Source organism: Barbatula barbatula, assembly GCF_947034865.1.
Source record: "Barbatula barbatula genome assembly, chromosome: 2".
Taxonomy (NCBI): Eukaryota; Metazoa; Chordata; class Actinopteri; order Cypriniformes; family Nemacheilidae; genus Barbatula; species Barbatula barbatula.
The window spans coordinates 15,367,678-15,390,239 of NC_136767.1; the positions used below are offsets into that span (position 1 = coordinate 15,367,678).

Genomic DNA, 22,562 nt, shown 5'->3' on the forward strand with positions numbered 1-22,562 from the left:
ATTTTTATTTGACTTTAAGTTTACTTGTTAATCTTATAGTCATAAACAAAAATGTATTAATTCTTCCCCAGTTTTCAAGATGTTTGTTACATAATTTGATTGTTCTATATCCTCTTTTACACAATTAACATGTTTGAAACATTATAACATCTTCAAGTCTCCTGACCCCAGTTAATGTAACATTTTATTGTACTGGTTTATGCTATACAATGGTTGTTTTCACCAATACAAAATAAAATGAAAATGGAGGGCAGGAAGACATGTTGAGTTTGTGATTGAGAATTTATGTTCTGGGTTTTTTACGGTTCCTCAAATCGATCAAAGTGAAAAATCACAAGATGCTTTAATCGCGTGAATAAGCTTTGAAGATAAACGCTGGGAAAAGGTTTGTATGTGCTTTAAAGGGCTAGATCTTTAAAGGGATAGATCACCCAAAAATGAAAAATAATTTACTCATCCTCATGTTATTTCATTCCTGTATGAATTACTTTGTGCTCATGAACACAAAGACATTTGAAAGAAGATTAGCAATTTTCCGTTCCGAAACATCATTGACAACGCTAGTCAATCGTGTCCCAGAAATGTTTTCCAAAATTCTTCAATATATCAAATTTTGCGTTGAACAGAAAAGAATATACAATATACAATATAATTTTTTCAAATGCAGTGGATGTTGTCCCAGAACTGAAAATTGCTTACATTCTTAGAAATATCTTTCTTTGTGTTCAACAGAACAACAGATTTGAAACAATCTGAGGGTGAGTAAATGATGAAAGAACTTTTAACCTTTGTGTAGGGCCCCCAAATAAAGACTTTACCTAGAATTTGAATTAAACCAAAGACATATTAAGTTATGCAATGCTGGAACATCAAATATTTTTGTCGGTAGTCTTATTCTGATGTTTGATTATACATAATGTATGAAAAGTTTCCATATTTCTAAAAATACGACATTAACTGAACACATAAAACTTTGAGAACCACTGCTTTAAACAATGGTTTCTGTAGACGTCCGACATATGTTGTGTTTTTGTGTGTATGTATATATTTCTCCTGTAATAGTGTTTAAACCACTACAGTATTCAGTTCGATCTGCCTTACTTCCTGCCCTCCATCTGAATTTCACGCATATCAGAACTAGGTGACTGCGAACAAGCTATTGGAGGAAGCATATGTGAAGCTGAGAGCACGGTGTACTGAGGGATCAGAACGCCTCCTTGTCCTCAAGAGTCTCACCAACAGCATTGATGGTGCATCCCTGTTACCGCTTTATCGCTTCACAAATCTTTGGTGTATGTTGAAATGTTCTTGTGTAACTTGATCTTAGTGTCGAATCTAAATTAAACTACAGCAAGTGTTTGGACAAACATTAACACATGTCGCTCTCTCTCTTCTCAGTTGATGATGAAGGCCGGACGCAGCAGAGGATTTGTCAGCTTCTCCACCCTTGAAGATGCGAGATGGTCACGAATGAGCATACGGTCGCTGCAGGTCACTATATCTGTCTGAAATTGCATACTGTGAAAGTATGTACAGATTTGGATTAAGAACCTAATAGTATGAGTGAGTGCAGTATGAAAACATTTAAGACGTGTTTCTATTGTCATGTGACCTGTACGCTCTTTGAACTATGACGTATTAACAACAACCTGTACGCAAGCAAGGTTAAACAAGCATAATTAATCATGAGCTACAATACATTTAGTGCAATGACACTTGAAACAGCCATACGCCCTTTAGTTTTCATAGAATTACACAATTCATAGAGTAGTACTACTGTACAAGAAGGATGCGTGTTTGTGGGTGAAGGTGAATCAAAGCATGTTTGGTTTTCTACACTTAAGCATTGGATTTATTCCAAGTGACGCAGTTGAGGAATGTAAAGTGTTTAAATAGTAAATAAATGCATTGACAGTAAAGTGATTCGTTCGATGATAAAATTAATTTCTTTATTTATACTATTTATAAAGGCAGCTTTAAATTCCAGATCAATTTCATGAAGATTAAAAAAATCTAAGCTTAAGTAAATATTCAAACAAATTTAAGTTTATGCCATTTTTTCTACATATGTACAATTTTTACAATAATCAGGACTTCATTGTTGTCCCACGTTGTTCTCCGAGCGTCGAGTGCGGCAATAGATCCATTTGTCTGGAAACACACAAACGAGCGATCACACACACATCCATTAAACACATTTAAAGATTTCATAACTTTTTCGGCTAAATCCCACAACTTCGATTCATTCATTTATTGCTATATGTTAACAAAAAGGTCAGCAGCTTCCCGACACTTACAAGATCTGCGTGTTGTCTGCACATTCATGATGCTCCAGCTGGTGGGGCAGCTCAGGCTTCTGGCCTTCAAACATCCGTTTAATGACATCCAGAACCAGAGCCCCCACATGGATGGTGACTGATGTGAAGACTCACCCATCTGTTACAGGAAGGAGAAAGATGTGTGAGCACTTTTTAATTCAAATCAAACATTGAATGATCCAAAGTTTCATTGAGAGATTTCTACCCGTTGAGCTTCTGTTTTGACAGGAGCTGTAGCACCATCAGGCAGATTTTTAGGAATCTGAGACACTGCAGGAAACAAGAGAAAAGACAGTGAGAAACAATAAAATCTCAAGTGATAATTCAAGAGAAACATTACAACAATCCTATTAATAAAACATGACTATTCACAGTGATTGACAACTTTAGGATCATCACTGGGTGCAGGCAGGGCGAGCAGTCGCCTGGGACGCAACACATCCAACTCTGCTTGACTTGCCTGCACACCAACATACATCACTCTATTATTTTAGTACTATTCCTAACTTGTAATCTGTTATCTTGTCATTCAAGAATGTGGAAGTGAGATGAGCTGTATGAGCACTGACCCAGTAGTCCAGAAGGACCTGAGAAACCTGCAGGCGTGGAGGCTGAGCACGAACAGCATCCAGCAGGACGACGGGCATCAGTGGGCGGAGACTCTCACCTGTAGACAGGTAAAGATGTACATCAGGGTGAATAACAATGTGAATATGAAGGGCTGATGAAGCATCATTTACAGAACGAGAAAGATATAAAGAGGCTACTGACCCTGAGCGAGGACGCCCTCTGCTGTCTGACGACTGACGGGCTGGAGTGCCAGCTGGTTTACAGGGTGAACATCAAGGCGTTTTTGAACCTGTCAAATGCATAAAATGAAGTTCATGTAATTACATTCTTTCTCTGTTAAGCATTTTAAAGATCTGAAATCATCTGTAATAGGGGCTCATCTCACCTGAGGAACAGCAGATGTAAACTGTCCAGCAGGAAGTGATTCACTGCTGCGGTCCTGTTGCCGAGGCTGGGTCTTCGGCTCATTGTGATGAGACAAAGTGACCCGCAACACCCTGCCGGCAACCATACGCCCGTTCATGACCGACGCAGCAGTAGTTGCATCTTCGAGGGTGGAGAAGCTGACAAATCCAAACCCTCTGCTGCGCCCGGCCTCCATCATCAACTGAACAGAGAGAAGCACTCGCTGAAGTCTTCTTTCACTTTAATTGTTATTTAACAATTACAATATAAACATGTATCATACCTTGGCACTAGTGATGCTTTCAAAGGGTGAGAACGCTCTGTACAGCTGCTGCTCTCTGAAGCCGTAGGGCAGATTCGACACGTACAGACTCACCCCCTTTTTAACAGACCATATGGTTACACAAGACATTTCAACAATCAATAAAGATTTGTAAGAAGTGTGTTAAGGGGTTCGTGATGGATACCGGGTAGTGCCGCTCATTGTCCTGAGCCATAGCCTTCCGCTCAAGGTGACGCTCCTCAAAGGTTTTATAGTGGCAAATGGATCTTTAAAACACGAACAAAATGAGCTCAACTCTATAAGATTAGACAAGACAAAGAACAAGAAGACCGACGGAGATCCACTTACACAAGCTGGTCGTCCAACAACATGCCATCAAGGGTTTTGATGGCCTTTTCCGCCGCTTCGAAGGTGTGAAAGTGGACGAATCCGTAACCTTTGGATCCATTTGCATCAAAAACCACCTTGATGAAAATATATTACACATGTGACACGAACGAAGACATCAACGCATAATATATCTTGTGTATGAAAACAGTCTACCCGCAGCTATTACCTTGCAGGACAGGATCTTCCCAAAACGTGAGAAGGTATCGTACAGGCTGGCACCATCGATGCTGCTGGCTAGACCCTTGATGAAGATGTTGCCGACCCCAGTCTTCCTCAGTGTGGAATCACGCTGGGAGAACATGATTCGCATGGGTCTGCCCAGAAGATCCTGACACATCCGAGTGTCCATGGCACGCTCAGCTGAAAGACAAGGCAGGTTTATTTATATGGCTCACTTCATAAAGCTTAATTTTCTGGAAAAAACAACAAAGAGAAAATTACACAAGACTGTAAACTTTGAATGAAAATGTTTATTACCAAAACGTTAACGTGAAGAATGGAGAGTTAACTTACCATCCGCGAGGTTTACAAAGTTAACAAAACCATACCGCAGGGAGCGCCAAGTCACCCTGTCTCTGCAGACCCGCACGGACTGGATCGGACCGAACGGGCTGAACGTCTGTTGGAGGATGAACTCGGACACTTGTGGATGAAGATCCCCCACGAACAACGAGGCGATCTGATCCCTAGCTCCACAGTTTCCTCCGTAGAACGACGTCATCTGACCTGTAAAAATATTCTACTCACAGAATGAGAAGACGTTAAATGCAAGAAATGATAATACAAGACAATAATATAACAGTAAGTATCTCAGATGAAAATGTATTGTAAAATGAACGAATTAAAGAAAATAATTAAGAATAAAAGTTTAGAAATGTCAAAGTCTGAATGTGAAGATCGCTCCGTGTCCTCCAGTGGCTCGTCAAAACAATGTTTGATTTTTGTAGCACGTAAGCGGCCGTTGCCTAGTGACGGGTGTTTTAAGTGATATTACGCAGATGACAACGTACGTCATACGTCGTTTTGTAAATGCATAAAAATCTACAGTTTTTGTTTTAATAATAATGTTAATTGAAATAGTTAAAATGTAAGCTGTTGCTTTAGTAATAAATAATTAACAAATGGAACGGGTCGTTGCTTTATTTTGAAACATTTCAAAATGAAGATTCTTTTCAAATCAATGCGAATGTTTTTCGAAAGTGCGGCCAAGAATCGTGCCACTAAAAAACACCATCCAGTAAAATACAGCAAAACAAAATGAACAACTTAAAATGAAAGAAACAACTGAAATAAAATAAAAAACGAGTAGCGGACTAATAGGCTACGTAGTGACGTAGGCTCAAAGAACGTACGCCTCCTTCCAGGCTGCGCATGTCCCGCAACAAACTAACGAATTGTTTATTATTCATTTTACTAGACTATTATACATTTTACTTTTAATGTTTTATTAATTTGTAAATTGTTATTTTTACTATTTCTCAAATTTTAATTGTTTTAATAAAATTATGTTTATAGAATTTATAAAACAGATTTATATTATTTAACTTTTTTTAGCTAAGTTGTAATTGTATTATTTTGTGTCGCATTAACTTATTTACCTTCTCATGACATAGTTCACATGTTGTTTGCTCATGACATCATGTCATTGCGTTTCCAGGCAGAGAATTGCAAATGGAGAATTTTGGTTGGATTTTGCTGAATTTATTTTCCATTTGGTAAAAGTTAACATTAAAAGATGTCATTATGTATAAAGAAAATAATGCTTTCAAGTGTTTGTAATATATTTTTATTTGACTTTAAGTTTACTTGTTAATCTTATAGTCATAAACAAAAATGTATTAATTCTTCCCCAGTTTTCAAGATGTTTGTTACATAATTTGATTGTTCTATATCCTCTTTTACACAATTAACATGTTTGAAACATTATAACATCTTCAAGTCTCCTGACCCCAGTTAATGTAACATTTTATTGTACTGGTTTATGCTATACAATGGTTGTTTTCACCAATACAAAATAAAATGAAAATGGAGGGCAGGAAGACATGTTGAGTTTGTGATTGAGAATTTATGTTCTGGGTTTTTTACGGTTCCTCAAATCGATCAAAGTGAAAAATCACAAGATGCTTTAATCGCGTGAATAAGCTTTGAAGATAAACGCTGGGAAAAGGTTTGTATGTGCTTTAAAGGGCTAGATCTTTAAAGGGATAGATCACCCAAAAATGAAAAATAATTTACTCATCCTCATGTTATTTCATTCCTGTATAAAGTACTTTGTGCTCATGAACACAAAGACATTTGAAAGAAGATTAGCAATTTTCCGTTCCGAAACATCATTGACAACGCTAGTCAATCGTGTCCCAGAAATGTTTTCCAAAATTCTTCAATATATCAAATTTTGCGTTGAACAGAAAAGAATATACAATATACAATATAATTTTTTCAAATGCAGTGGATGTTGTCCCAGAACTGAAAATTGCTTACATTCTTAGAAATATCTTTCTTTGTGTTCAACAGAACAACAGATTTGAAACAATCTGAGGGTGAGTAAATGATGAAAGAACTTTTAACCTTTGTGTAGGGCCCCCAAATAAAGACTTTACCTAGAATTTGAATTAAACCAAAGACATATTAAGTTATTCAATGCTGGAACATCAAATATTTTTGTCGGTAGTCTTATTCTGATGTTTGATTATACAAAATGTATGAAAAGTTTCCATATTTCTAAAAAATACGACATTAACTGAACACATAAAACTTTGAGAACCACTGCTTTAAACAATGGTTTCTGTAGACGTCCGACATATGTTGTGTTTTTGTTTTATGTATATATTTCTCCTGTAATAGTGTCTAAACCACTACAGTATTCAGTTCGATCTGCCTTACTTCCTGCCCTCCATCTGAATTTCACGCATATCAGAACTAGGTGACTGCGAACAAGCTATTGGAGGAAGCATATGTGAAGCTGAGAGCACGGTGTACTGAGGGATCAGAACGCCTCCTTGTCCTCAAGAGTCTCACCAACAGCATTGATGGTGCATCCCTGTTACCGCTTTATCGCTTCACAAATCTTTGGTGTATGTTGAAATGTTCTTGTGTAACTTGATCTTAGTGTCGAATCTAAATTAAACTACAGCAAGTGTTTGGACAAACATTAACACATGTTGCTCTCTCTCTTCTCAGTTGATGATGAAGGCCGGACGCAGCAGAGGATTTGTCAGCTTCTCCACCCTTGAAGATGCGAGATGGTCACGAATGAGCATACGGTCGCTGCAGGTCACTATATCTGTCTGAAATTGCATACTGTGAAAGTATGTACAGATTTGGATTAAGAACCTAATAGTATGAGTGAGTGCAGTATGAAAACATTTAAGACGTGTTTCTATTGTCATGTGACCTGTACGCTCTTTGAACTATGACGTATTAACAACAACCTGTACGCAAGCAAGGTTAAACAAGCATAATTAATCATGAGCTACAATACATTTAGTGCAATGACACTTGAAACAGCCATACGCCCTTTAGTTTTCATAGAATTACACAATTCATAGAGTAGTACTACTGTACAAGAAGGATGCGTGTTTGTGGGTGAAGGTGAATCAAGGCATGTTTGGTTTTCTACACTTAAGCATTGGATTTATTCCAAGTGACGCAGTTGAGGAATGTAAAGTGTTTAAATAGTAAATAAATGCATTGACAGTAAAGTGATTCGTTCGATGATAAAATTAATTTCTTTATTTATACTATTTATAAAGGCAGCTTTAAATTCCAGATCAATTTCATGAAGATTAAAAAAATCTAAGCTTAAGTAAATATTCAAACAAATTTAAGTTTATGCCATTTTTTCTACATATGTACAATTTTTACAATAATCAGGACTTCATTGTTGTCCCACGTTGTTCTCCGAGCGTCGAGTCCGGCAATAGATCCATTTGTCTGGAAACACACAAACGAGCGATCACACACACATCCATTAAACACATTTAAAGATTTCATAACTTTTTCGGCTAAATCCCACAACTTCGATTCATTCATTTATTGCTATATGTTAACACAAAGGTCAGCAGCTTCCCGACACTTACAAGATCTGCGTGTTGTCTGCACATTCATGATGCTCCAGCTGGTGGGGCAGCTCAGGCTTCTGGCCTTCAAACATCCGTTTAATGACATCCAGAACCAGCGCCCCCACATGGATGGTGGCTGATGTGAAGACTCACCCATCTGTTACAGGAAGGAGAAAGATGTGTGAGCACTTTTTAATTCAAATCAAACATTGAATGATCCAAAGTTTCATTGAGAGATTTCTACCCGTTGAGCTTCTGTTTTGACAGGAGCTGTAGCACCATCAGGCAGATTTTTAGGAATCTGAGACACTGCAGGAAACAAGAGAAAAGACAGTGAGAAACAATAAAATCTCAAGTGATAATTCAAGAGAAACATTACAACAATCCTATTAAAAAACATGACTATTCACAGTGATTGACAACTTTAGGATCATCACTGGGTGCAGGCAGGGCGAGCAGTCGCCTGGGACGCAACACATCCAACTCTGCTTGACTTGCCTGCACACACCAACATACATCACTCTATTATTTTAGTACTATTCCTAACTTGTAATCTGTTATCTTGTCATTCAAGAATGTGGAAGTGAGATGAGATGTATGAGCACTGACCCAGTAGTCCAGAAGGACCTGAGAAACCTGCAGGCGTGGAGGCTGAGCATGAACAGCATCCAGCAGGACGACGGGCATCAGTGGGCGGAGACTCTCACCTGTAGACAGGTAAAGATGTACATCAGGGTGAATAACAATGTGAATATGAAGGGCTGATGAAGCATCATTTACAGAACGAGAAAGATATAAAGAGGCTACTGACCCTGAGCGAGGACGCCCTCTGCTGTCTGACGACTGACGGGCTGGAGTGCCAGCTGGTTTACAGGGTGAACATCAAGGCGTTTTTGAACCTGTCAAATGCATAAAATGAAGTTCATGTAATTACATTCTTTCTCTGTTAAGCATTTTAAAGATCTGAAATCATCTGTAATAGGGGCTCATCTCACCTGAGGAACAGCAGATGTAAACTGTCCAGCAGGAAGTGATTCACTGCTGCTGTCCTGTTGCCGAGGCTGGGTCTTCGGCTCATTGTGATGAGACAAAGTGACCCGCAACACCCTGCCGGCAACCATACGCCCGTTCATGACCGACGCAGCAGTAGTTGCATCTTCGAGGGTGGAGAAGCTGACAAATCCAAACCCTCTGCTGCGCCCGGCCTCCATCATCAACTGAACAGAGAGAAGCACTCGCTGAAGTCTTCTTTCACTTTAATTGTTATTTAACAATTACAATATAAACATGTATCATACCTTGGCACTAGTGATGCTTTCAAAGGGTGAGAACGCTCTGTACAGCTGCTGCTCTCTGAAGCCGTAGGGCAGATTCGACACGTACAGACTCACCCCCTTTTTAACAGACCATAAGGTTACACAAGACATTTCAACAATCAATAAAGATTTGTAAGAAGTGTGTTAAGGGGTTCGTGATGGATACCGGGTAGTGCCGCTCATTGTCCTGAGCCATAGCCTTCCGCTCAAGGTGACGCTCCTCAAAGGTTTTATAGTGGCAAATGGATCTTTAAAACACGAACAAAATGAGCTCAACTCTATAAGATTAGACAAGACAAAGAACAAGAAGACCGACGGAGATCCACTTACACAAGCTGGTCGTCCAACAACATGCCATCAAGGGTTTTGATGGCCTTTTCCGCCGCTTCGAAGGTGTGAAAGTGGACGAATCCGTAACCTTTGGATCCATTTGCATCAAAAACCACCTTGATGAAAATATATTACACATGTGACACGAACGAAGACATCAACGCATAATATATCTTGTGTATGAAAACAGTCTACCCGCAGCTATTACCTTGCAGGACAGGATCTTCCCAAAACGTGAGAAGGTATCGTACAGGCTGGCACCATCGATGCTGCTGGCTAGACCCTTGATGAAGATATTGCCGACCCCAGTCTTCCTCAGTGTGGAATCACGCTGGGAGAACATGATTCGCATGGGTCTGCCCAGAAGATCCTGACACATCCGAGTGTCCATGGCACGCTCAGCTGAAAGACAAGGCAGGTTTATTTATATGGCTCACTTCATATAGCTTAATTTTCTGGAAAAAACAACAAAGAGAAAATTACACAAGACTGTAAACTTTGAATGAAAATGTTTATTACCAAAACGTTAACGTGAAGAATGGAGAGTTAACTTACCATCCGCGAGGTTTACAAAGTTAACAAAACCATACCGCAGGGAGCGCCAAGTCACCCTGTCTCTGCAGACCCGCACGGACTGGATCGGACCGAACGGGCTGAACGTCTGTTGGAGGATGAACTCGGACACTTGTGGATGAAGATCCCCCACGAACAACGAGGCGATCTGATCCCTAGCTCCACAGTTTCCTCCGTAGAACGACGTCATCTGACCTGTAAAAATATTCTACTCACAGAATGAGAAGACGTTAAATGCAAGAAATGATAATACAAGACAATAATATAACAGTAAGTATCTCAGATGAAAATGTATTGTAAAATGAACGAATTAAAGAAATATAATTAAGAATAAAAGTTTAGAAATGTCAAAGTCTGAATGTGAAGATCGCTCCGTGTCCTCCAGTGGCTCGTCAAAACAATGTTTGATTTTTGTAGCACGTAAGCGGCCGTTGCCTAGTGACGGGTGTTTTAAGTGATAATACGCAGATGACAACGTACGTCATACGTCGTTTTGTAAATGCATAAAAATCTACAGTTTTTGTTTTAATAATAATGTTAATTGAAATAGTTAAAATGTAAGCTGTTGCTTTAGTAATAAATAATTAACAAATGGAACGGGTCGTTGCTTTATTTTGAAACATTTCAAAATGAAGATTCTTTTCAAATCAATGCGAATGTTTTTCGAAAGTGCGGCCAAGAATCGTGCCACTAAAAAACACCATCCAGTAAAGTACAGCAAAACAAAATGAACAACTTAAAATGAAAGAAACAACTGAAATAAAATAAAAAACGAGTGGCGGACTAATAGGCTACGTAGTGACGTAGGCTCAAAGAACGTACGCCTCCTTCCAGGCTGCGCATGTCCCGCAACAAACTAACGAATTGTTTATTATTCATTTTACTATACTATTATACATTTTACTTTTAATGTTTTATTAATTTGTAAATTGTTATTTTTACTATTTCTCAAATTTTAATTGTTTTAATAAAATTATGTTTATAGAATTTATAAAACAGATTTATATTATTTAACTTTTTTTAGCAAAGTTGTAATTGTATTATTTTGTGTCGCATTAACTTATTTACCTTCTCATGACATAGTTCACATGTTGTTTGCTCATGACATCATGTCATTGCGTTTCCAGGCAGAGAATTGCAAATGGAGAATTTTGGTTGGATTTTGCTGAATTTATTTTCCATTTGGTAAAAGTTAACATTAAAAGATGTCATTATGTATAAAGAAAATAATGCTTTCAAGTGTTTGTAATATATTTTTATTTGACTTTAAGTTTACTTGTTAATCTTATAGTCATAAACAAAAATGTATTAATTCTTCCCCAGTTTTCAAGATGTTTGTTACATAATTTGATTGTTCTATATCCTCTTTTACACAATTAACATGTTTGAAACATTATAACATCTTCAAGTCTCCTGACCCCAGTTAATGTAACATTTTATTGTACTGGTTTATGCTATACAATGGTTGTTTTCACCAATACAAAATAAAATGAAAATGGAGGGCAGGAAGACATGTTGAGTTTGTGATTGAGAATTTATGTTCTGGGTTTTTTACGGTTCCTCAAATCGATCAAAGTGAAAAATCACAAGATGCTTTAATCGCGTGAATAAGCTTTGAAGATAAACGCTGGGAAAAGGTTTGTATGTGCTTTAAAGGGCTAGATCTTTAAAGGGATAGATCACCCAAAAATGAAAAATAATTTACTCATCCTCATGTTATTTCATTCCTGTATGAATTACTTTGTGCTCATGAACACAAAGACATTTGAAAGAAGATTAGCAATTTTCCGTTCCGAAACATCATTGACAACGCTAGTCAATCGTGTCCCAGAAATGTTTTCCAAAATTCTTCAATATATCAAATTTTGCGTTGAACAGAAAAGAATATACAATATACAATATAATTTTTTCAAATGCAGTGGATGTTGTCCCAGAACTGAAAATTGCTTACATTCTTAGAAATATCTTTCTTTGTGTTCAACAGAACAACAGATTTGAAACAATCTGAGGGTGAGTAAATGATGAAAGAACTTTTAACCTTTGTGTAGGGCCCCCAAATAAAGACTTTACCTAGAATTTGAATTAAACCAAAGACATATTAAGTTATGCAATGCTGGAACATCAAATATTTTTGTCGGTAGTCTTATTCTGATGTTTGATTATACATAATGTATGAAAAGTTTCCATATTTCTAAAAATACGACATTAACTGAACACATAAAACTTTGAGAACCACTGCTTTAAACAATGGTTTCTGTAGACGTCCGACATATGTTGTGTTTTTGTGTGTATGTATATATTTCTCCTGTAATAGTGTTTAAACCACTACAGTATTCAGTTCGATCTGCCTTACTTCCTGCCCTCCATCTGAATTTCACGCATATCAGAACTAGGTGACTGCGAACAAGCTATTGGAGGAAGCATATGTGAAGCTGAGAGCACGGTGTACTGAGGGATCAGAACGCCTCCTTGTCCTCAAGAGTCTCACCAACAGCATTGATGGTGCATCCCTGTTACCGCTTTATCACTTCACAAATCTTTGGTGTATGTTGAAATGTTCTTGTGTAACTTGATCTTAGTGTCGAATCTAAATTAAACTACAGCAAGTGTTTGGACAAACATTAACACATGTCGCTCTCTCTCTTCTCAGTTGATGATGAAGGCCGGACGCAGCAGAGGATTTGTCAGCTTCTCCACCCTTGAAGATGCGAGATGGTCACGAATGAGCATACGGTCGCTGCAGGTCACTATATCTGTCTGAAATTGCATACTGTGAAAGTATGTACAGATTTGGATTAAGAACCTAATAGTATGAGTGAGTGCAGTATGAAAACATTTAAGACGTGTTTCTATTGTCATGTGACCTGTACGCTCTTTGAACTATGACGTATTAACAACAACCTGTACGCAAGCAAGGTTAAACAAGCATAATTAATCATGAGCTACAATACATTTAGTGCAATGACACTTGAAAGAGCCATACGCCCTTTAGTTTTCATAGAATTACACAATTCATAGAGTAGTACTACTGTACAAGAAGGATGCGTGTTTGTGGGTGAAGGTGAATCAAAGCATGTTTGGTTTTCTACACTTAAGCATTGGATTTATTCCAAGTGACGCAGTTGAGGAATGTAAAGTGTTTAAACAGTAAATAAATGCATTGACAGTAAAGTGATTCGTTCGATGATAAAATTAATTTCTTTATTTATACTATTTATAAAGGCAGCTTTAAATTCCAGATCAATTTCATGAAGATTAAAAAAATCTAAGCTTAAGTAAATATTCAAACAAATTTAAGTTTATGCCATTTTTTCTACATATGTACAATTTTTACAATAATCAGGACTTCATTGTTGTCCCACGTTGTTCTCCGAGCGTCGAGTGCGGCAATAGATCCATTTGTCTGGAAACACACAAACGAGCGATCACACACACATCCATTAAACACATTTAAAGATTTCATAACTTTTTCGGCTAAATCCCACAACTTCGATTCATTCATTTATTGCTATATGTTAACAAAAAGGTCAGCAGCTTCCCGACACTTACAAGATCTGCGTGTTGTCTGCACATTCATGATGCTCCAGCTGGTGGGGCAGCTCAGGCTTCTGGCCTTCAAACATCCGTTTAATGACATCCAGAACCAGAGCCCCCACATGGATGGTGACTGATGTGAAGACTCACCCATCTGTTACAGGAAGGAGAAAGATGTGTGAGCACTTTTTAATTCAAATCAAACATTGAATGATCCAAAGTTTCATTGAGAGATTTCTACCCGTTGAGCTTCTGTTTTGACAGGAGCTGTAGCACCATCAGGCAGATTTTTAGGAATCTGAGACACTGCAGGAAACAAGAGAAAAGACAGTGAGAAACAATAAAATCTCAAGTGATAATTCAAGAGAAACATTACAACAATCCTATTAATAAAACATGACTATTCACAGTGATTGACAACTTTAGGATCATCACTGGGTGCAGGCAGGGCGAGCAGTCGCCTGGGACGCAACACATCCAACTCTGCTTGACTTGCCTGCACACACCAACATACATCACTCTATTATTTTAGTACTATTCCTAACTTGTAATCTGTTATCTTGTCATTCAATAATGTGGAAGTGAGATGAGATGTATGAGCACTGACCCAGTAGTCCAGAAGGACCTGAGAAACCTGCAGGCGTGGAGGCTGAGCACGAACAGCATCCAGCAGGACGACGGGCATCAGTGGGCGGAGACTCTCACCTGTAGACAGGTAAAGATGTACATCAGGGTGAATAACAATGTGAATATGAAGGGCTGATGAAGCATCATTTACAGAACGAGAAAGATATAAAGAGGCTACTGACCCTGAGCGAGGACGCCCTCTGCTGTCTGACGACTGACGGGCTGGAGTGCCAGCTGGTTTACAGGGTGAACATCAAGGCGTTTTTGAACCTGTCAAATGCATAAAATGAAGTTCATGTAATTACATTCTTTCTCTGTTAAGCATTTTAAAGATCTGAAATCATCTGTAATAGGGGCTCATCTCACCTGAGGAACAGCAGATGTAAACTGTCCAGCAGGAAGTGATTCACTGCTGCTGTCCTGTTGCCGAGGCTGGGTCTTCGGCTCATTGTGATGAGACAAAGTGACCCGCAACACCCTGCCGGCAACCATACGCCCGTTCATGACCGACGCAGCAGTAGTTGCATCTTCGAGGGTGGAGAAGCTGACAAATCCAAACCCTCTGCTGCGCCCGGCCTCCATCATCAACTGAACAGAGAGAAGCACTCGCTGAAGTCTTCTTTCACTTTAATTGTTATTTAACAATTACAATATAAACATGTATCATACCTTGGCACTAGTGATGCTTTCAAAGGGTGAGAACGCTCTGTACAGCTGCTGCTCTCTGAAGCCGTAGGGCAGATTCGACACGTACAGACTCACCCCCTTTTTAGCAGACCATATGGTTACACAAGACATTTCAACAATCAATAAAGATTTGTAAGAAGTGTGTTAAGGGGTTCGTGATGGATACCGGGTAGTGCCGCTCATTGTCCTGAGCCATAGCCTTCCGCTCAAGGTGACGCTCCTCAAAGGTTTTATAGTGGCAAATGGATCTTTAAAACACGAACAAAATGAGCTCAACTCTATAAGATTAGACAAGACAAAGAACAAGAAGACCGACGGAGATCCACTTACACAAGCTGGTCGTCCAACAACATGCCATCAAGGGTTTTGATGGCCTTTTCCGCCGCTTCGAAGGTGTGAAAGTGGACGAATCCGTAACCTTTGGATCCATTTGCATCAAAAACCACCTTGATGAAAATATATTACACATGTGACACGAACGAAGACATCAACGCATAATATATCTTGTGTATGAAAACAGTCTACCCGCAGCTATTACCTTGCAGGACAGGATCTTCCCAAAACGTGAGAAGGTATCGTACAGGCTGGCACCATCGATGCTGCTGGCTAGACCCTTGATGAAGATGTTGCCGACCCCAGTCTTCCTCAGTGTGGAATCACGCTGGGAGAACATGATTCGCATGGGTCTGCCCAGAAGATCCTGACACATCCGAGTGTCCATGGCACGCTCAGCTGAAAGACAAGGCAGGTTTATTTATATGGCTCACTTCATATAGCTTAATTTTCTGGAAAAAACAACAAAGAGAAAATTACACAAGACTGTAAACTTTGAATGAAAATGTTTATTACCAAAACGTTAACGTGAAGAATGGAGAGTTAACTTACCATCCGCGAGGTTTACAAAGTTAACAAAACCATACCGCAGGGAGCGCCAAGTCACCCTGTCTCTGCAGACCCGCACGGACTGGATCGGACCGAACGGGCTGAACGTCTGTTGGAGGATGAACTCGGACACTTGTGGATGAAGATCCCCCACGAACAACGAGGCGATCTGATCCCTAGCTCCACAGTTTCCTCCGTAGAACGACGTCATCTGACCTGTAAAAATATTCTACTCACAGAATGAGAAGACGTTAAATGCAAGAAATGATAATACAAGACAATAATATAACAGTAAGTATCTCAGATGAAAATGTATTGTAAAATGAACGAATTAAAGAAAATAATTAAGAATAAAAGTTTAGAAATGTCAAAGTCTGAATGTGAAGATCGCTCCGTGTCCTCCAGTGGCTCGTCAAAACAATGTTTGATTTTTGTAGCACGTAAGCGGCCGTTGCCTAGTGACGGGTGTTTTAAGTGATATTACACAGATGACAACGTACGTCATACGTCGTTTTGTAAATGCATAAAAATCTACAGTTTTTGTTTTAATAATAATGTTAATTGAAATAGTTAAAATGTAAGCTGTTGCTTTAGTAATAAATAATTAACAAATGGAACGGGTCGTTGCTTTATTTTGAAACATTTCAAAATGAAGATTCTTTTCAAATCAATGCGAATGTTTTTCGAAAGTGCGGCCAAGAATCGTGCCACTAAAAAACACCATCCAGTAAAATACAGCAAAACAAAATGAACAACTTAAAATGAAAGAAACAACTGAAATAAAATAAAAAACGAGTAGCGGACTAATAGGCTACGTAGTGACGTAGGCTCAAAGAACGTACGCCTCCTTCCAGGCTGCGCATGTCCCGCAACAAACTAACGAATTGTTTATTATTCATTTTCCTAGACTATTATACATTTTACTATTAATGTTTTATTAATTTGTAAATTGTTATTTTTACTATTTCTCAAATTTTAATTGTTTTAATAAAATTATGTTTATAGAATTTATAAAACAGATTTATATTATTTAACTTTTTTTAGCTAAGTTGTAATTGTATTATTTTGTGTCGCATTAACTTATTTACCTTCTCATGACATAGTTCACATGTTGTTTGCTCATGACATCATGTCACTGCGTTTCCAGGCAGAGAATTGCAAATGGAGAATTTTGGTTGGATTTTGCTGAATTTATTTTCCATTTGGTAAAAGTTAACATTAAAAGATGTCATTATGTATAAAGAAAATAATGCTTTCAAGTGTTTGTAATATATTTTTATTTGACTTTAAGTTTACTTGTTAATCTTATAGTCATAAACAAAAATGTATTAATTCTTCCCCAGTTTTCAAGATGTTTGTTACATAATTTGATTGTTCTATATCCTCTTTTACACAATTAACATGTTTGAAACATTATAACATCTTCAAGTCTCCTGACCCCAGTTAATGTAACATTTTATTGTACTGGTTTATGCTATACAATGGTTGTTTTCACCAATACAAAATAAAATGAAAATGGAGGGCAGGAAGACATGTTGAGTTTGTGATTGAGAATTTATGTTCTGGGTTTTTTACGGTTCCTCAAATCGATCAAAGTGAAAAATCACAAGATGCTTTAATCGCGTGAATAAGCTTTGAAGATAAACGCTGGGAAAAGGTTTGTATGTGCTTTAAAGGGCTAGATCTTTAAAGGGATAGATCACCCAAAAATGAAAAATAATTTACTCATCCTCATGTTATTTCATTCCTGTATGAATTACTTTGTGCTCATGAACACAAAGACATTTGAAAGAAGATTAGCAATTTTCCGTTCCGAAACATCATTGACAACGCTAGTCAATCGTGTCCCAGAAATGTTTTCCAAAATTCTTCAATATATCAAAGTTTGCGTTGAACAGAAAAGAATATACAATATACAATATAATTTTTTCAAATGCAGTGGATGTTGTCCCAGAACTGAAAATTGCTTACATTCTTAGAAATATCTTTCTTTGTGTTCAACAGAACAACAGATTTGAAACAATCTGAGGGTGAGTAAATGATGAAAGAACTTTTAACCTTTGTGTAGGGCCCCCAAATAAAGACTTTACCTAGAATTTGAATTAAACCAAAGACATATTAAGTTATGCAATGCTGGAACATCAAATATTTTTGTCGGTAGTCTTATTCTGATGTTTGATTATACAAAATGTATGAAAAGTTTCCATATTTCTAAAAAATACGACATTAACTGAACACATAAAACTTTGAGAACCACTGCTTTAAACAATGGTTTCTGTAGACGTCCGACATATGTTGTGTTTTTGTTTTATGTATATATTTCTCCTGTAATAGTGTTTAAACCACTACAGTATTCAGTTCGATCTGCCTTACTTCCTGCCCTCCATCTGAATTTCACGCATATCAGAACTAGGTGACTGCGAACAAGCTATTGGAGGAAGCATATGTGAAGCTGAGAGCACGGTGTACTGAGGGATCAGAACGCCTCCTTGTCCTCAAGAGTCTCACCAACAGCATTGATGGTGCATCCCTGTTACCGCTTTATCGCTTCACAAATCTTTGGTGTATGTTGAAATGTTCTTGTGTAACTTGATCTTAGTGTCGAATCTAAATTAAACTACAGCAAGTGTTTGGACAAACATTAACACATGTCGCTCTCTCTCTTCTCAGTTGATGATGAAGGCCGGACGCAGCAGAGGATTTGTCAGCTTCTCCACCCTTGAAGATGCGAGATGGTCACGAATGAGCATACGGTCGCTGCAGGTCACTATATCTGTCTGAAATTGCATACTGTGAAAGTATGTACAGATTTGGATTAAGAACCTAATAGTATGAGTGAGTGCAGTATGAATACATTTAAGACGTGTTTCTATTGTCATGTGACCTGTACGCTCTTTGAACTATGACGTATTAACAACAACCTGTACGCAAGCAAGGTTAAACAAGCATAATTAATCATGAGCTACAATACATTTAGTGCAATGACACTTGAAACAGCCATACGCCCTTTAGTTTTCATAGAATTACACAATTCATAGAGTAGTACTACTGTACAAGAAGGATGCGTGTTTGTGGGTGAAGGTGAATCAAAGCATGTTTGGTTTTCTACACTTAAGCATTGGATTTATTCCAAGTGACGCAGTTGAGGAATGTAAAGTGTTTAAATAGTAAATAAATGCATTGACAGTAAAGTGATTCGTTCGATGATAAAATTAATTTCTTTATTTATACTATTTATAAAGGCAGCTTTAAATTCCAGATCAATTTCATGAAGATTAAAAAAATCTAAGCTTAAGTAAATATTCAAACAAATTTAAGTTTATGCCATTTTTTCTACATATGTACAATTTTTACAATAATCAGGACTTCATTGTTGTCCCACGTTGTTCTCCGAGCGTCGAGTCCGGCAATAGATCCATTTGTCTGGAAACACACAAACGAGCGATCACACACACATCCATTCAACACATTTAAAGATTTCATAACTTTTTCGGCTAAATCCCACAACTTCGATTCATTCATTTATTGCTATATGTTAACACAAAGGTCAGCAGCTTCCCGACACTTACAAGATCTGCGTGTTGTCTGCACATTCATGATGCTCCAGCTGGTGGGGCAGCTCAGGCTTCTGGCCTTCAAACATCCGTTTAATGACATCCAGAACCAGCGCCCCCACATGGATGGTGGCTGATGTGAAGACTCACCCATCTGTTACAGGAAGGAGAAAGATGTGTGAGCACTTTTTAATTCAAATCAAACATTGAATGATCCAAAGTTTCATTGAGAGATTTCTACCCGTTGAGCTTCTGTTTTGACAGGAGCTGTAGCACCATCAGGCAGATTTTTAGGAATCTGAGACACTGCAGGAAACAAGAGAAAAGACAGTGAGAAACAATAAAATCTCAAGTGATAATTCAAGAGAAACATTACAACAATCCTATTAAAAAACATGACTATTCACAGTGATTGACAACTTTAGGATCATCACTGGGTGCAGGCAGGGCGAGCAGTCGCCTGGGACGCAACACATCCAACTCTGCTTGACTTGCCTGCACACACCAACATACATCACTCTATTATTTTAGTACTATTCCTAACTTGTAATCTGTTATCTTGTCATTCAAGAATGTGGAAGTGAGATGAGATGTATGAGCACTGACCCAGTAGTCCAGAAGGACCTGAGAAACCTGCAGGCGTGGAGGCTGAGCATGAACAGCATCCAGCAGGACGACGGGCATCAGTGGGCGGAGACTCTCACCTGTAGACAGGTAAAGATGTACATCAGGGTGAATAACAATGTGAATATGAAGGGCTGATGAAGCATCATTTACAGAACGAGAAAGATATAAAGAGGCTACTGACCCTGAGCGAGGACGCCCTCTGCTGTCTGACGACTGACGGGCTGGAGTGCCAGCTGGTTTACAGGGTGAACATCAAGGCGTTTTTGAACCTGTCAAATGCATAAAATGAAGTTCATGTAATTACATTCTTTCTCTGTTAAGCATTTTAAAGATCTGAAATCATCTGTAATAGGGGCTCATCTCACCTGAGGAACAGCAGATGTAAACTGTCCAGCAGGAAGTGATTCACTGCTGCTGTCCTGTTGCCGAGGCTGGGTCTTCGGCTCATTGTGATGAGACAAAGTGACCCGCAACACCCTGCCGGCAACCATACGCCCGTTCATGACCGACGCAGCAGTAGTTGCATCTTCGAGGGTGGAGAAGCTGACAAATCCAAACCCTCTGCTGCGCCCGGCCTCCATCATCAACTGAACAGAGAGAAGCACTCGCTGAAGTCTTCTTTCACTTTAATTGTTATTTAACAATTACAATATAAACATGTATCATACCTTGGCACTAGTGATGCTTTCAAAGGGTGAGAACGCTCTGTACAGCTGCTGCTCTCTGAAGCCGTAGGGCAGATTCGACACGTACAGACTCACCCCCTTTTTAACAGACCATATGGTTACACAAGACATTTCAACAATCAATAAAGATTTGTAAGAAGTGTGTTAAGGGGTTCGTGATGGATACCGGGTAGTGCCGCTCATTGTCCTGAGCCATAGCCTTCCGCTCAAGGTGACGCTCCTCAAAGGTTTTATAGTGGCAAATGGATCTTTAAAACACGAACAAAATGAGCTCAACTCTATAAGATTAGACAAGACAAAGAACAAGAAGACCGACGGAGATCCACTTACACAAGCTGGTCGTCCAACAACATGCCATCAAGGGTTTTGATGGCCTTTTCCGCCGCTTCGAAGGTGTGAAAGTGGACGAATCCGTAACCTTTGGATCCATTTGCATCAAAAACCACCTTGATGAAAATATATTACACATGTGACACGAACGAAGACATCAACGCATAATATATCTTGTGTATGAAAACAGTCTACCCGCAGCTATTACCTTGCAGGACAGGATCTTCCCAAAACGTGAGAAGGTATCGTACAGGCTGGCACCATCGATGCTGCTGGCTAGACCCTTGATGAAGATGTTGCCGACCCCAGTCTTCCTCAGTGTGGAATCACGCTGGGAGAACATGATTCGCATGGGTCTGCCCAGAAGATCCTGACACATCCGAGTGTCCATGGCACGCTCAGCTGAAAGACAAGGCAGGTTTATTTATATGGCTCACTTCATATAGCTTAATTTTCTGGAAAAAACAACAAAGAGAAAATTACACAAGACTGTAAACTTTGAATGAAAATGTTTATTACCAAAACGTTAACGTGAAGAATGGAGAGTTAACTTACCATCCGCGAGGTTTACAAAGTTAACAAAACCATACCGCAGGGAGCGCCAAGTCACCCTGTCTCTGCAGACCCGCACGGACTGGATCGGACCGAACGGGCTGAACGTCTGTTGGAGGATGAACTCGGACACTTGTGGATGAAGATCCCCCACGAACAACGAGGCGATCTGATCCCTAGCTCCACAGTTTCCTCCGTAGAACGACGTCATCTGACCTGTAAAAATATTCTACTCACAGAATGAGAAGACGTTAAATGCAAGAAATGATAATACAAGACAATAATATAACAGTAAGTATCTCAGATGAAAATGTATTGTAAAATGAACGAATTAAAGAAATATAATTAAGAATAAAAGTTTAGAAATGTCAAAGTCTGAATGTGAAGATCGCTCCGTGTCCTCCAGTTGGCTCGTCAAAACAATGTTTGATTTTTGTAGCACGTAAGCGGCCGTTGCCTAGTGACGGGTGTTTTAAGTGATAATACGCAGATGACAACGTACGTCATACGTCGTTTTGTAAATGCATAAAAATCTACAGTTTTTGTTTTAATAATAATGTTAATTGAAATAGTTAAAATGTAAGCTGTTGCTTTAGTAATAAATAATTAACAAATGGAACGGGTCGTTGCTTTATTTTGAAACATTTCAAAATGAAGATTCTTTTCAAATCAATGCGAATGTTTTTCGAAAGTGCGGCCAAGAATCGTGCCACTAAAAAACACCATCCAGTAAAATACAGCAAAACAAAATGAACAACTTAAAATGAAAGAAACAACTGAAATAAAATAAAAAACGAGTAGCGGACTAATAGGCTACGTAGTGACGTAGGCTCAAAG

The 22,562-nt window shown here is 38.6% G+C and overlaps 2 protein-coding genes across 2 annotated transcripts; both read right to left on the reverse strand.

Moving 5' to 3' along the window:
- Positions 1–9,546: 9,546 nt before the first annotated feature.
- LOC306904439 (polyadenylate-binding protein 1A-like) lies at positions 9,547–10,069 on the reverse strand. The gene is made up of 2 exons (XM_079474328.1): positions 9,882–10,069; positions 9,547–9,789 (listed from the first exon to the last, which is right to left on the reverse strand). The coding sequence occupies exons 1-2, from the start codon at positions 10,062–10,064 to the stop codon at positions 9,670–9,672; spliced, it is 303 nt and encodes a 100-aa protein (XP_079330454.1). The 5' UTR covers positions 10,065–10,069; the 3' UTR covers positions 9,547–9,669.
- A 3,358-nt stretch (positions 10,070–13,427) lies between these two features.
- LOC306902510 (uncharacterized protein) lies at positions 13,428–22,169 on the reverse strand. Its single transcript, XM_079471125.1, has 20 exons — positions 21,382–22,169; positions 21,174–21,289; positions 21,010–21,091; positions 20,826–20,921; positions 20,523–20,744; positions 20,339–20,426; positions 20,137–20,234; positions 19,938–20,025; positions 19,772–19,836; positions 15,980–16,205; positions 15,633–15,826; positions 15,425–15,540; positions 15,261–15,342; positions 15,077–15,172; positions 14,774–14,995; positions 14,590–14,677; positions 14,388–14,485; positions 14,022–14,086; positions 13,796–13,934; positions 13,428–13,649 (listed from the first exon to the last, which is right to left on the reverse strand). Exons 1-19 carry the CDS (start codon positions 21,562–21,564, stop codon positions 13,874–13,876), a joined length of 2,286 nt encoding a protein of 761 aa, XP_079327251.1. The 5' UTR covers positions 21,565–22,169; the 3' UTR covers positions 13,428–13,649; positions 13,796–13,873.
- Between the last annotated feature and the right edge of the window lie 393 nt (positions 22,170–22,562).